Source organism: Palaemon carinicauda, chromosome 21 (genome assembly GCF_036898095.1).
Source record: "Palaemon carinicauda isolate YSFRI2023 chromosome 21, ASM3689809v2, whole genome shotgun sequence".
Classification (NCBI taxonomy): Eukaryota; Metazoa; Arthropoda; class Malacostraca; order Decapoda; family Palaemonidae; genus Palaemon; species Palaemon carinicauda.
In genome coordinates, this window is record NC_090745.1 from 17556691 (window position 1) to 17570274 (window position 13584).

Below are 13584 nucleotides of genomic sequence, written 5' to 3' on the forward strand. Positions count from 1 at the left end.
TATATATATACTGTATATGTATATCATATATATTAGGAAACTATCTCCAAAGGAGGTGGCTCCATTTAAAGGACAGGACAACAATCTCCACCACTTTCTTAATCTACTTACTCGTGGATGAATCCTGAGTAGGAGAAAACTTACACATCCTATGCTTTATATGCCCATGTATATGGCTCATCAGTAGCACGTCAAACACCTCCACGTAGTTTCATAAATGTCCCAAAGAGCTAATGTTCTTGGTGGTCACCCATTCAAATACCGACCAGGCCTATATTCAATATTTTTCCAACTATTTAACTTGAGCTAATCCAGGTAGGCCTACTATTGAATCCTATGAAAAGCCCGTTTAATCTCGACTTTATAAGTAGCGTTGACAGAAAATGCTTTCTTCTTCATTAGTAGTTTGTCATGTCATGCACAAATAACGGTCAGACCTGTGGATTTTCCCTATCAAGATATGTAAGGCAATGTCTAAACTGCCGTCACAAAATCGAAGGTTAATATGTAAATTTATAAGTTTAAGAGATAAGCGGCATTTGAAATCTGTATTCTCCCTTCCTCTCTCTCTCTCTCTATCTTCGTTTTTATTATGATTTATTCTAATATATCTGTCACAGAATTATGGAAAAAATGTATGGTTCACTTAGTTCTGTATTCCATATTGCATTAGATTTGTCATAACTCTGACAACACTTTGTTTGCAATCTTCCCAACTATACCACCCTGTACGTAATACTAGTTATGCAGTTCATTCTAACAGCCTTGCATTCTCCATCATAAGGCTCAATACTTCACAGTATTCTAGAAGTTTTATCCCAGCTGTGACCAGATTGTGGAATGATCTTCCTAATCTCACTGTTGACTCGGTGGAACTTCAGAAGTTTAAACTTGCAGCACATAGTTTCATTGCTATACTCTTATTTCCTTTCCTCATTGGGCTATTTTCACTGTTGGGGCCACTTGGGTTTGTGGCATTCTGCTTTTCCAACCAGGGTTGAAGCTTGAATAATAATAATAATAATAATAATAATAATAATAATAATAATAATAATAATAATTACGAGTTGGGGTTGCCATATAACCATTGACACGTAAACATTGGTGTTTATTTGTTCACTAAACAATTAAAATAATCAATACAAAAATGATTACTAACATGGTATCCTTTGGCGCCAGCCTTGTTTCGTTGGGAAATAATATAAACAGTGTTCACAATTAATCACAACTAAAAAATGCACCAAAACAAGTTGTTGAACCAAGCCAATGTAGATTTGAAATGACTTCTGGGTACATAACCAGTTTTACATTTAAGAGGAGGAAACTCAGTAAATATCCATTGGGGAAAACCAAGAGAAATGACGGTCATACCAAGACCAATACTCCGAGCGTCCACATCGCCGGTGCAGCGATCCGATGGGCAAGCTATTCAGATATGGCAAGGCCATACAAAAGTGGATATTTCTCTGTGTCTTAGTGGTATGTGTTGTAACTGTGTACTGCTCATGTTTCATACAAGCTCATACACTATAATGTTATTGCATTTTTTTATATATATATATTTTTTTTCGACATTCTTGCCCTCGACTGTTTGTATATAAGCTCGTCAACTGTTGAATAACTCATTTCACTGTAATGCTGTTGCTTTTTTTATCACTAGCTCTCTCCCGCACTGATAATAGAAAAGCGATTCAAGCTTGCCATAGCATGTTTAACATTGTTTGATTTATTGTGACATTCTTGCTCTCAACTGTTTGTATATAAGCTCGTCAACTGTTGAATAACGCATTTGCATTAAAAAAACAACAACAGAATTAAAGTGTATGAAACAGAGCATGAGCTTATATGAAACACGTGCGGTATAACACCTTGCGAAAGCAAAATATCCAACTTCTTTGATATTATTTCTGAGAGATTAGAAACCGCTGTCTTCTTATATATTACAAGAAGACTATAATATAGTGTTTCCGATCGGCGAAAGTTAGAATTTTGTCTTTATTAGGAAAACTTGACTATGGGTTTGGAAAATATTTTTTGTGGTTCCTTTCCACTAAGGAAGGAGGATTACGAATAAAGAGAGTATGCATTTATTAATAAATTAAATATATATATATATATATATATATATATATATATATATATATATATATATATATATATATATATATATATATATATAATAGATAGATAGATAGGTAAACATCATATGAACATACATTATATGCATATACTATGTATATAGATAAAAGAACGATATATATATATATATATATATATATATATATATATATATATATATATATATATATATATATATATATATATATAATATATATATATATATATATATATATATATATATATATATATATATATACATATATGTATATATATACATATATGTACATACATATATATATATATATATATATATATATATATATATATATATATATATATATATATATAATGTATGTATAAATATCTAAGGGGAACACAGATGTTCTGCAATTCATAATTGAAGAGGATAAAACCCGAATAATATTTATAATCCAGCTTTCCTCCTTCCTCTAAATGATATAACTCACATATTGAAGAATTTTTCCTTCATTGCCACGTCCGTTGGGCTCTACCTCCGATGCATGCATCCCCTTCAAGTAGCGGCAAAGATGTTTTTACAATACCAGTGGCCTCGCCTTTTGGAGTACTCTTGCGGTGGTTTGATTCTAACTTTGGTAAGTCGTTCTAGTTTGTTTTAGTTGTTTATTATTATTATTATTATTATTATTATTATTATTATTATTATTATTACAAGCTCAGAAACAACCCTAGAAGAAAAAGTACGATGCTATAAGCCCAAGGGCTCCAACAGGGAAAAAATAGCCCAGTGAGAAAAGGAAACAAAGATATGAACAAACTACCATAGAAGTGATAAATCATTATTATTATTATTATTATTATTATTATTATTATTATTATTATTATTATTATTACAAGCTAAACTACAACCCTAGTTGGAAAAGCAATATGCTATAAGCCCAAGGGCTCCAATAGGGAAAAAGTAGCCAAGTGAGAAATTAAACAAGGAAATAAACTACAAGAGAAGTGATAAACAATCAAAATTTAATATTTAAAAAAAGAGTAACATTAAATTAGATCTTTCACATAGAAACTATAAATCTAAAACACAAAAAAAAAAAAACGGAAGAGAAATAAGATAGAACAACTTCCAATCAAATATGAAAACCCTATGCACTACAGTACCTAAATGATCTGCTTGTCGTATACTGTACAGTTTTAGGTATTTAGCGTGTCACAGTGTGTATTCAATATTAATTGTCATATCAACATTACCGAAGCACTTAGAAAACAAGAAAGTCTTCAGTTTCTTCTGATGGAAGCTTGTTGTATAGTCTTTGGGCTAGTATGAAGTGACTGGTGTTCTTAGGGTAAAGGAAATATACAGATAAAACACGCACATACATCATGCCTTTCCTATCGTTTTTTCAACTTTCCAGTTTCAAAATATCTAAACGCAATTTAAGCAGAACCTCATCTATAAGAGGAATCGTAAATTTGTTTTAATCAGTAATCACTTGACAAAAATATTGTTGTGTCGAAACAGTGCTGTAGTGATAGAATAAATGAATAAGAAAAAGAATGGTCATAGTTTCTTCAACAAAATTCTTACATCTGAGAATCTGAAGACGCTGAAAAAATACGAGGAATCAAGAAGGAAACAGATTGACGTCACTAAGGAAGTCGCCTTAGATGAGTATGTATATATATATATATATATATATATATATATATATATATATATATATATATATATATATATATATATATATATATATATATCATCATCATACATATACCAAAGGCACTTCCCCCAATTTTGGGGGGTAGCCGACATCAACAAGAAACAAAACAAAAAAGGGGACCTCTACTCTCTACGTTCCTCCAGCCTAACCAGGGACTCAGCCGAGTTCAGCTGGTACTGCTTGGGTGCCACAGCCCAACCTCCCACATTTCCACCACAGATGAAGCTTCATACTGCTGAGTCCCCTACTGCTGCTACCTCCGCGGTCATCTAAGGCACCGGAGGAAGCAGCAGGGCCTACCGGAACTGCGTCACAATCGCTCGCCATTCATTCCTATTTCTAGCACGCTCTCTTGCCTCTCTCACATCTATCCTCCTATCACCCAGAGCTTTCTTCACACCATCCATCCACCCAAACCTTGGCCTTCCTCTTGTACTTCTCCCATCAACTCTTGCATTCATCACCTTCTTTAGCAGACAGCCATTTTCCATTCTCTCAACATGGCCAAACCACCTCAACACATTCATATCCACTCTAGCCGCTAACTCATTTCTTACACCCGTTCTCACCCTCACCACTTCGTTCCTAACCCTATCTACTCGAGATACACCAGCCATACTCCTCAGACACTTCATCTCAAACACATTCAATTTCTGTCTCTCCATCACTTTCATTCCCCACAACTCCGATCCATACATCACAGTTGGTACAATCACTTTCTCATATAGAACTCTCTTTACATTCATGCCCAACCCTCTATTTTTTACTACTCCCTTAACTGCCCCCAACACTTTGCAACCTTCATTCACTCTCTGACGTACATCTGCTTCCACTCTACCATTTGCTGCAACAACAGACCCCAAGTACTTAAACTGATCCACCTCCTCAAGTAACTCTCCATTCAACATGACATTCAACCTTGCACCACCTTCCCTTCTCGTACATCTCATAACCTTACTCTTACCCACATTAACTCTCAACTCCCTTCTCTCACACACCCTTCCAAATTCTGTCACTAGTCGGTCAAGCTTCTCTTCTGTGTCTGCTACCAGTACAGTATCATCCGCTAACAACAACTGATTTACCTCCCATTCATGATCATTCTCGCCTACCAGTTTTAATCCTCGTCCAAGCACTCGAGCATTCACCTCTCTCACCACTCCATCAACATACAAGTTAAACAACCACGGCGACATCACACATCCCTGTCTCAGCCCCACTCTCAACGGAAACCAATCGCTCACTTCATTTCCTATTCTAACACATGCTTTACTACCTTTGTAGAAACTTTTCATTGCTTGCAACAACCTTCCACCAACTCCATATAACCTCATCACATTCCACATTGCTTCCCTATCAACTCTATCATATGCTTTCTCCAGATCCATAAACGCAACATACACCTCCTTACCTTTTGCTAAATATTTCTCGCATATCTGCCTAACTGTAAAAATCTGATTCATACAACCCCTACCTCTTCTAAAACCACCCTGTACTTCCAAGATTGCATTCTCTGTTTTATCCTTAATCCTATTAATCAGTACTCTACCATACACTTTTCCAACTACACTCAACAAACTAATACCTCTTGAATTACAACACTCATGCACATCTCCCTTACCCTTATATAGTGGTACAATACATGCACAGACCCAATCTACTGGTACCATTGACAACACAAAACACACATTAAACAATCTCACCAACCATTCAAGTAAAGTCACACCCCCTTCCTTCAACATCTCAGCTTTCACACCATCCATACCAGATGCTTTTCCTACTCTCGTTTCATCTAGTGCTCTCCTCACTTCCTCTATTGTAATCTCTCTCTCATTCTCATCTCCCATCACTGGCACCTCAACACCTGGAACAGCAATTATATCTGCCTCCCTATCATCCTCAACATTCAGCAAACTTTCAAAATATTCCGCCCACCTTTTCCTTGCCTCCTCTCCTTTTAACAACCTTCCATTTCCATCTTTCACTGTCTCTTCAATTCTTGCGCCAGCCTTCCTTACTCTCTTCACTTCTTTCCAAAACTTCTTATTCTCTTCATATGACTGACCCAGTCCCTGACCCCACCTCAGGTCAGCTGCCCTCTTTGCCTCACGTACCTTGCGCTTCACTTCCACCTTTCTCTCTATATTTTTCATACTTCTCTATACTATTACTCTGCAGCCATTCTTCAAAAGCCCTCTTTTTCTCTTCCACTTTTACCTTCACTCCTTCATTCCACCATTCACTGCCCTTCCTCATGCTGCCTCCAACAACCTTCTTGCCACATACATCACTTGCAATTCCAACAAAATTTTCTTTTGCTAACTTCCACTCCTCCTCTAAATTACCAGTTTTTCTTACTCTCACCTCGTCATATGCCATTTTCAACCTTTCGTGATATTTACTTTTTACCCCCGGTTTTATTAGCTCTTCAACCCTCACTAGCTCCCTTTTACATCCACCTACTCTATTCCCCCACTCTTTTGCTACAACTAATTTTCCTTCCACCAAAAAATGATCAGACATACCGTTAGCCATACCTCTAAACACGTGCACGTCTTTCAATCTTCCAAACATTCTTTTAGTTATCAACACATAATCCATTAATGCCCTTTCTACTACTCTTCCATTTGCCACTCTTACCCATGTATACTTATTTTTATATTTCTTTTTAAAAAAGCTAGCACTTATTACCATCTCTTGTTCAACACACATATCTACCAGTCTCTCACCACTCTCATTTTCACCTGGTATGCCATACTTCCCAATGACACCTTCTACCTCTCCAGCGCCCACTCTAGCATTTAAGTCACCCATAACAACTACATAATTCCTTCTACCCAGTCCTTCTACACACCTAGTTAATTCATTCCAGAACTCATTCCGCTCTTCACTTTTCTCACTACCTGGCCCATACGCACTGACAAACGCCCAACATTCCCTACCCAAGCTAACCCTTACCCACATGTATATATATGTATATCTGTATGTATATGTGTAAGATATATTATATATATATATATATATATATATATATATATATATATATATATATATATATATATATATATATATCTTACACATATACATACAGATATACATATATATACATGTACATATACATACACTATATATATATATATTATATACACATATACAGTAAAAAATATATATATATATATATACACATACACACACACACATATATATATATATATATATATATATATATATATATATATATATATATATATATATATATACATATATATATACATATATATATATATATATATATATATATATATATATATATATATATATATATGTATATATATGTATATACAGTATATGTATATATATACACATACTTCATACCAATCTTACAACTATCTGTTCATTTACAGTTAATTTTTTTTTCAAAAGTGAAAGCCATTGAGACAATACATTGAATGCTTTTACAAGCCCAATCCAGAAACAAAATATTGAAAATGAAGTAGAAATATCCCGAGACAACACAATAACATAATTCAATTCTTTGACTCACTATAAAACGTAGGATAGAAATACCGAAGTGATGAAAATTAATACTTATTACGAGAATAAAAATCAAATAACAGCGAGGGTCGAAACCGGTTTTAATCAGTCACTCTTGAGTGGGGTTCGAATCATGTGCCAAGTAGGAATGATACCCTGCAGCTTCAGAATAAATCACCTCCTCAGTACCTTTTTGGAGTTGTTAATTAAGTTGCTTAAAGTTTATTCACATTTTAACAGTGAGTCTGAGAAAATATAGCAGTTGTTCATCCAATTTATACTTGAAAAGTAATAACATGACAGAGGGCCGTATTATCCATACGGCTGGCTAGGCAGAAGCCTAGAAGCCGAGCAAGGGCAGGGAGCCCATGCAACTTTTTTCTTTTAGTGTTAAAAGGGAAAACTGTGGAATATTTACCTCAGTTGTAATATTGTTGTAATAAGATGTACGATTGAGAGCGGGAAATACTCCAGGGGGAAGGGGGGGGGCATTGGGGAATGTCGAGGGGTCCAAAGATGCTAAAAGCCTCGGGGGCATCCCATAGGTTAAGACAGCACTGTAATAACATTAAGAAAAATTGAGATATACAGATAAATCATGAAATGAGAAAGAGCAAACGCATGTGTACAGCATAAACTAATGACATACTTTCTTTGAATAACTTCAGGTTCCGTTGTTATTTTACTCTGTCCGGGAAAACACGATTATCAACAGAAGTCAAAGTACATCCGCAGAGGGGCCGAGAAGTTCTGGTAGTCAAGATGCGCAGAACAACAACGTTGAGGGAAGTTGTTCTTGCCTCTCCAGCCGAATGGATGGCCCCATTGCTCAGAATGATCTGCAGCTCCTTAAATTGACCAGGGAAAAGTCTGTACTGTACTTACTAATCCTCCCCTTTTACCTACAGGAGTTCCTCCTATTCTCCTATCCCCTATCTTTACATTTTCCTATGTATAATTGTGAAAAAGATTTTCTAAGACTTTACAGGCAAAAACCTTCACATCCTCTGAACATTTTTCTATCTGATGTACTCCTATCATTGTTTTGACATCACTCAGTCCCCTTAGCTTAGGAGGTGATAGCCCTGAGGGATACTGATCCGGTCTCTAATCCCGCCCTATGAGGATGCTGAAGTCTATGGGCGCTAACAGCCACACTTCAGTACACCTAAACCCATTCCTCTTCAGTCCTTCAGAAGTTTTCTGAAAACATTCTTACTGTATCAGCTATAGAGAGAACACAGCTTAATTCAGGAAAAAAAGGGTGTTCATATTCTTCCCCGTTCATGTGTTCATCCCCACCTCTATCCGTTTTACTATACTTTCTCTTAGAATTTGAATAGTATAACACAGGAGATTCTGTGCCATAAAATCCGGCTAGAATCAATAACTTCTGGTGACTGATGAAGATTTACACAGAAATAAACTTAGGAAAGAATATACTTGTCTATCACTACGCCTTCTTCAGTTGTGATATTTTTTTTCTGAATCATTTCATTACATATTACTTGAAAGGAATAATTTCAAATCCTACGTATTCCCACGCGTAAAGTACACTGATTTGTATATATTTCCTCTGTTCCCCTTCCAAATATATTTACTATATAGGCAACGTATAATTTTTTACATCACTATCTTCTCCAACGCCTATTGTCGCAAAGGGCCTCATAAAATTATATACAATATGTACAGTATACACACACACACACACACACACACACACATATATATATATATATATATATATATATATATATATATATATATATATATATATATATATATTTGTAGGTAGTAGGTTGGCTAGGGCACCACACACCCTTTGTGATATTACATCTAGTTATTGGGTAATATGAGTGGCATGACAGTACTTCATTGGACCTCTGGTTACGGCTCATTTTTCCTCTTGCCTACATATACACCGAATAATCTGGTCTATTCTTTCCCCCATTCTCCTCTGTCCTAATACACCTAACAACACCGGGATTCCCAAACAATTCCTCTTCTCACAAGGGGTTAACTACTGCAATGTAGTTGTTCACTGGCTACTTTCCTCTTGTTGAGGGTAGAAGAGACTCTTTAGTTTAGTAAGCAGCTCTTCTAGGAGAAGGAAACTCCAAAAATCAAACCATTGTTCTCCAGTCTTGGGTAGTGCCATAGCCTCTCTACCATGATCTTCCGCTTTCTTGGGGTAGAGTTCTCTTTCTTGAGGGTATACCCAGGCACACTATACAATATTATTTCCTTTCCTCTTGTTTTTTTTTCAAGTTTTTATAGTTTATAAATAGTTTATCTATTGCCTTGTTTCCTTTCCTCGCTGTTCTATTTTCCCTTGTTGAATCCCTTGGGCTTATATCATCCTGCTTTTCCAAATAGGGTTGTATCTTAGCTAGTATTAATAATAACATATAAAATTACAGTCCCATTTAAAACACATTTCCACATGTCAAATTGAAGAAAATCAATCAGAGATATAATGGATACTTCGAAATTCATCCAACCCTTCATTTACAGGTTCCTGCTACCTCCAAGTACAGAGCCCTATCACCTAACTCTTGAAGACAAACACGCTATGGAGTACAACTCCTACCGGGACTTCAACCTCAGTTGGAGATTCTTGGATGAGGTGATACAGGTCCTGTTTAAGGATGAACCACCTGGTTTCTTTGTAGAAGCAGGGGCCTTTGACGGCGAATTCTGCTCAAACACTCTGGATCTGGAGCGCCTCAGAGGGTGGAAGGGTCTTCTAGTAGAAGCTGATGAGGATTTGTTCTCTAGGCTCAGAAGAAAAAATAGGAAAGTGTGGATCTCCAATACGTGTTTGGCGACTGCTCCTTACCCACATCGTGTAGGTACTAATTTTCTTTTTCTTGAATACATATCTGGAATGTCTTTGCATATTAATAAGTTCCTTACATTAACGTCAATCTATACCTTAAATACCTCTATGAGGCAAGTTATCCACTATTAGGAATTATTTACCAAAGGGGAAGTTTCTTTATAATGCCAAAGACTAGAAACTACCTTTTATTGTTCCAGACAACGCTGGTCAAATTTGCAAACCACAAGAAACCCAAAGATGAATTCGCTCTTTCTGTCAGAGGTTTCAATGCCTTGATAGAATCCACTGATTTAAAAGAGAGGATGGAACATGGATTTCCTGTCTACCAACTGTCTCAATGCCTTCCCTTGGCAACTCTCCTTTTGGCTGTTAATGTTAGTCATGTGGACTTGATTTCCCTCGATGTAGAAGGTAAGAGTAGATAATTTTTACTGAAATAGTCTTTGATTTATGATTTATGAAAGATGAAAAAAGTCCCTACAAAATAAAAATAAAAAATATTTATCTATTTAATTAGTTGATTAAAGTTTCATCTTTTTTGCGTTTCTTGGCTTAAGCCACTTCTTACATAAGATGAAACAATGTTTTTTAAGTAATCTCATTTTTTTTTTCTTTTTTGGACTTGTATGAGTACTCTGTTACATTCCGTATAGCACTGAAAGTTAAATCAATTATGCCAAAATTATCACATTATATATCTAGTAATTCATCTTGAAGGACTAAAAACTTAAGTGGACGTACCTATTTATCTATTCCAGAGATATGGAGTTACATATATTTTCTCACCTGAACTAATCCAACTAAAACCTAGCATAAGCATTATTAGCTACTAAAATTCTTGTTTCAGACTCATCTATAAAATATTATTTGGAATGCTTCCTTAGGAAATTCAAAATTTACACAGGTAGAAGCAAATTTGATGATTCTTAGTTCCAATTTTAAACTATGCAATGCTATTTCTATAAACACGAATTTAAGGATCAATATTCTTATTTATACCAGTCATTGTGGATTAGATTCTTTAGGAACAGAACAAATGACAAATTTCCAAGGAATTTTCGGACTGACCGGGGTTAACGTAAAGAAAGAAAGACAAGAGCAAAAGTGCCTCAGTCTATTTTCAAGAAGGAAAATTAAAAACCGAAATATAAAGTTCTGAAAAATTAGAGGTAGGGTCATCTGCGGGCATGAACATGGCACATGAAGCATTGAACAAGATATCACACACCATTACTTTATGGATCGGATTTAATTTATAAAACCTAGGTCGAGGTGTAGGCAGTTTATGAAACAAAGAATTAAGGAAACGTACATAAACACTTTGCATTTAAGGTCTCAACTTTTTCGAAACTACAACTTCATCTTCTTTTTGATCTCCTTCAGTTGTAATCCAATACAGGAGTTGAAATGGAAATCCTAAGGACGTTCTTCAGTTCGACAGTGCACCTAACAGTGGACGTCTGGATTGTCGAACACAAAAACCCACTGGCCACATTAGGTACTGACAAAGTGGACCCCGATTTTATTCACTGGTAAGATTTAGTTCTCTGATTTCCTCGGTTTTCAATGCATGAGGGTTAAGTGATATACGATTACGGCGAATTTCACCAAGAAAGAGTTGATATAATGTTATTCATCTTGACAAGGTTTAAGGTAAAGTTTAACAGCTATCATTTTCTGGGATTAAACAAACTTCTAAGCTGTCATATATATCTTATACATGACACTATGGTTACAGTGACCACATGCATAAGATTTATATTTCTTTTTCTGTTTATAATAATAATAATAATAATAATACCTGCATTAACATAAAAAATACCTTTTCCATTATTACATGAAGGAACCTTGGGGTGCCACTGTTACCTTCAATGTTTGATCTTTTTGGTGTTTTTCAAAATCATCTTGAACAAACCAAGTCCCATTTCCTACCACATACATGACCTAAAGGCATCAATTTTTATCTTGATAAACAATATGATTACAACAAGAGCAAGGAAAAAAATGGCATAATTGTATGAGATTTACTTTACTTTAATTTTGCGTTTCCGGTCCTGTACAGCAGGGGAACCCTACTCTCTACATGACCTCCACTGTCGTTTTATCATGTTCATTCAAGAGAATTCCACATCCCACATCGCGTATTACTCATTTACTGTTAAATCATCACAATCGAAGCACTCACAGAATAAGGTCTTCAATTTCCTCTTGAAAGCCTTAATGTCATCAATTATTGGTTTCATCTAAGGTCATAGGGTTCTATGGCAGAAGTTTAAAATTACCTGTTGGTATTGGGGGTTTTTGGTAATTTTTGTCAAGATGTTTGGCGTAGTTATCGATGTCTTTACATACTGCATACCACCAAAAAAATATCTAGTTACGCAATGCTTCAACCAAAGGTAAAACCTACTCAGGAAAAAAATAACAGCAGATTACGTAGTCACTACTGAAATTTTAACCAATTTTGACCATTAAAAATTCTAGTATTAAACACAACACTTTCACGAACAAATATAAATTCAAAAGTCGAGACCAAAATGTCCAAGCCTGTTAAATTTCTACCACCGATCGTCTTGTCCACACACACACACACACACACACAAAAAAACAATGCATTAAAGGTACAATATATATGAATATGACAAACATCATAAGTCCTAATATCTCCCCAATGATAAGACAAACAAATTACACGGGACGAGAGTTCAAAAACACTGTCATAAGAGTTGTTCGCGCACTTCAACTGATTGCTCGCACAGTGTTGGTGGCGCGCATAAGTTGGTCGTGCGCTCCAAGCTGGTCGTGCGCGCCAAGTTGGTCGTGCGCGTCAAGTTGGTCGTGCGCGCCAAGTTGGTCGTGCGCACCAAGTTGGTCGTGCGCCAAGTTGTTCGCGCGAACACTTCGTGCAACGAGAGTTCGAAAGACTCTCTATTATAAGAGTTGTTTGCGCAATTCAACAAATTGCGCGTGCAGTGTTGGTTGCGCGCATAAGGTTGGTCGTGCGCCAAATCGGCCATGCGCGCCTAATCGGCCGTGCGTGCCAAATTGCTCATGCGCGCCAAGTTGGTCGTGCATGCCAAATCGGCCGTGTGCGCCAATCCAGCCGTGCGCGCCAATTTGGTTATGCGTACCAACTTGGTCGAGCGCGCGAGAGCTCTCAGTGTGGCGAGCATACTCGCTGCTACGCTCACCCGAAGGTTCACGATAGCCTGTGTTGTGTGAGCGCGAACGATCAACACAACGAGAGTCCCAAACTCTCTGTCATATAAGTAATGACTATGGTCACGAGAACCCGAAGGTTCAGCGTGAACTGTGTTGCGAGACCCCGAGTGTCAACGTAACGAGAAACCGAGGTTTCTTTGTCATGAAAATCCAAAGGGTTAG

General features: G+C 36.3%; 1 protein-coding gene across 1 annotated transcript; it reads left to right on the plus strand.

Moving 5' to 3' along the window:
• The first annotated feature begins 1388 nt into the window (after positions 1 to 1388).
• Positions 1389 to 12754, plus strand: LOC137614793 (uncharacterized). The gene is made up of 7 exons (XM_068344460.1): positions 1389 to 1479; positions 2659 to 2735; positions 8027 to 8226; positions 9873 to 10206; positions 10398 to 10611; positions 11600 to 11732; positions 12685 to 12754. The coding sequence occupies exons 2-7, from the start codon at positions 2670 to 2672 to the stop codon at positions 12752 to 12754; spliced, it is 1017 nt and encodes a 338-aa protein (XP_068200561.1). The 5' UTR covers positions 1389 to 1479; positions 2659 to 2669.
• Positions 12755 to 13584: the final 830 nt, after the last annotated feature.

Excerpts from the sequence above, each read along its gene's own strand:
- LOC137614793 (XM_068344460.1), top strand. The coding sequence starts at position 2,670 with ATGTTTTTACAATACCAGTGGCCTCGCCTTTTGGAGTACTCTTGCGGT. Across the intron at positions 2,736-8,026 it reads GTGGTTTGATTCTAACTTTG|GTTCCGTTGTTATTTTACTC; the intron begins GTAAGTCGTTCT and ends GAATAACTTCAG. Across the intron at positions 10,207-10,397 it reads CTGCTCCTTACCCACATCGT|ACAACGCTGGTCAAATTTGC; the intron begins GTAGGTACTAAT and ends TTATTGTTCCAG.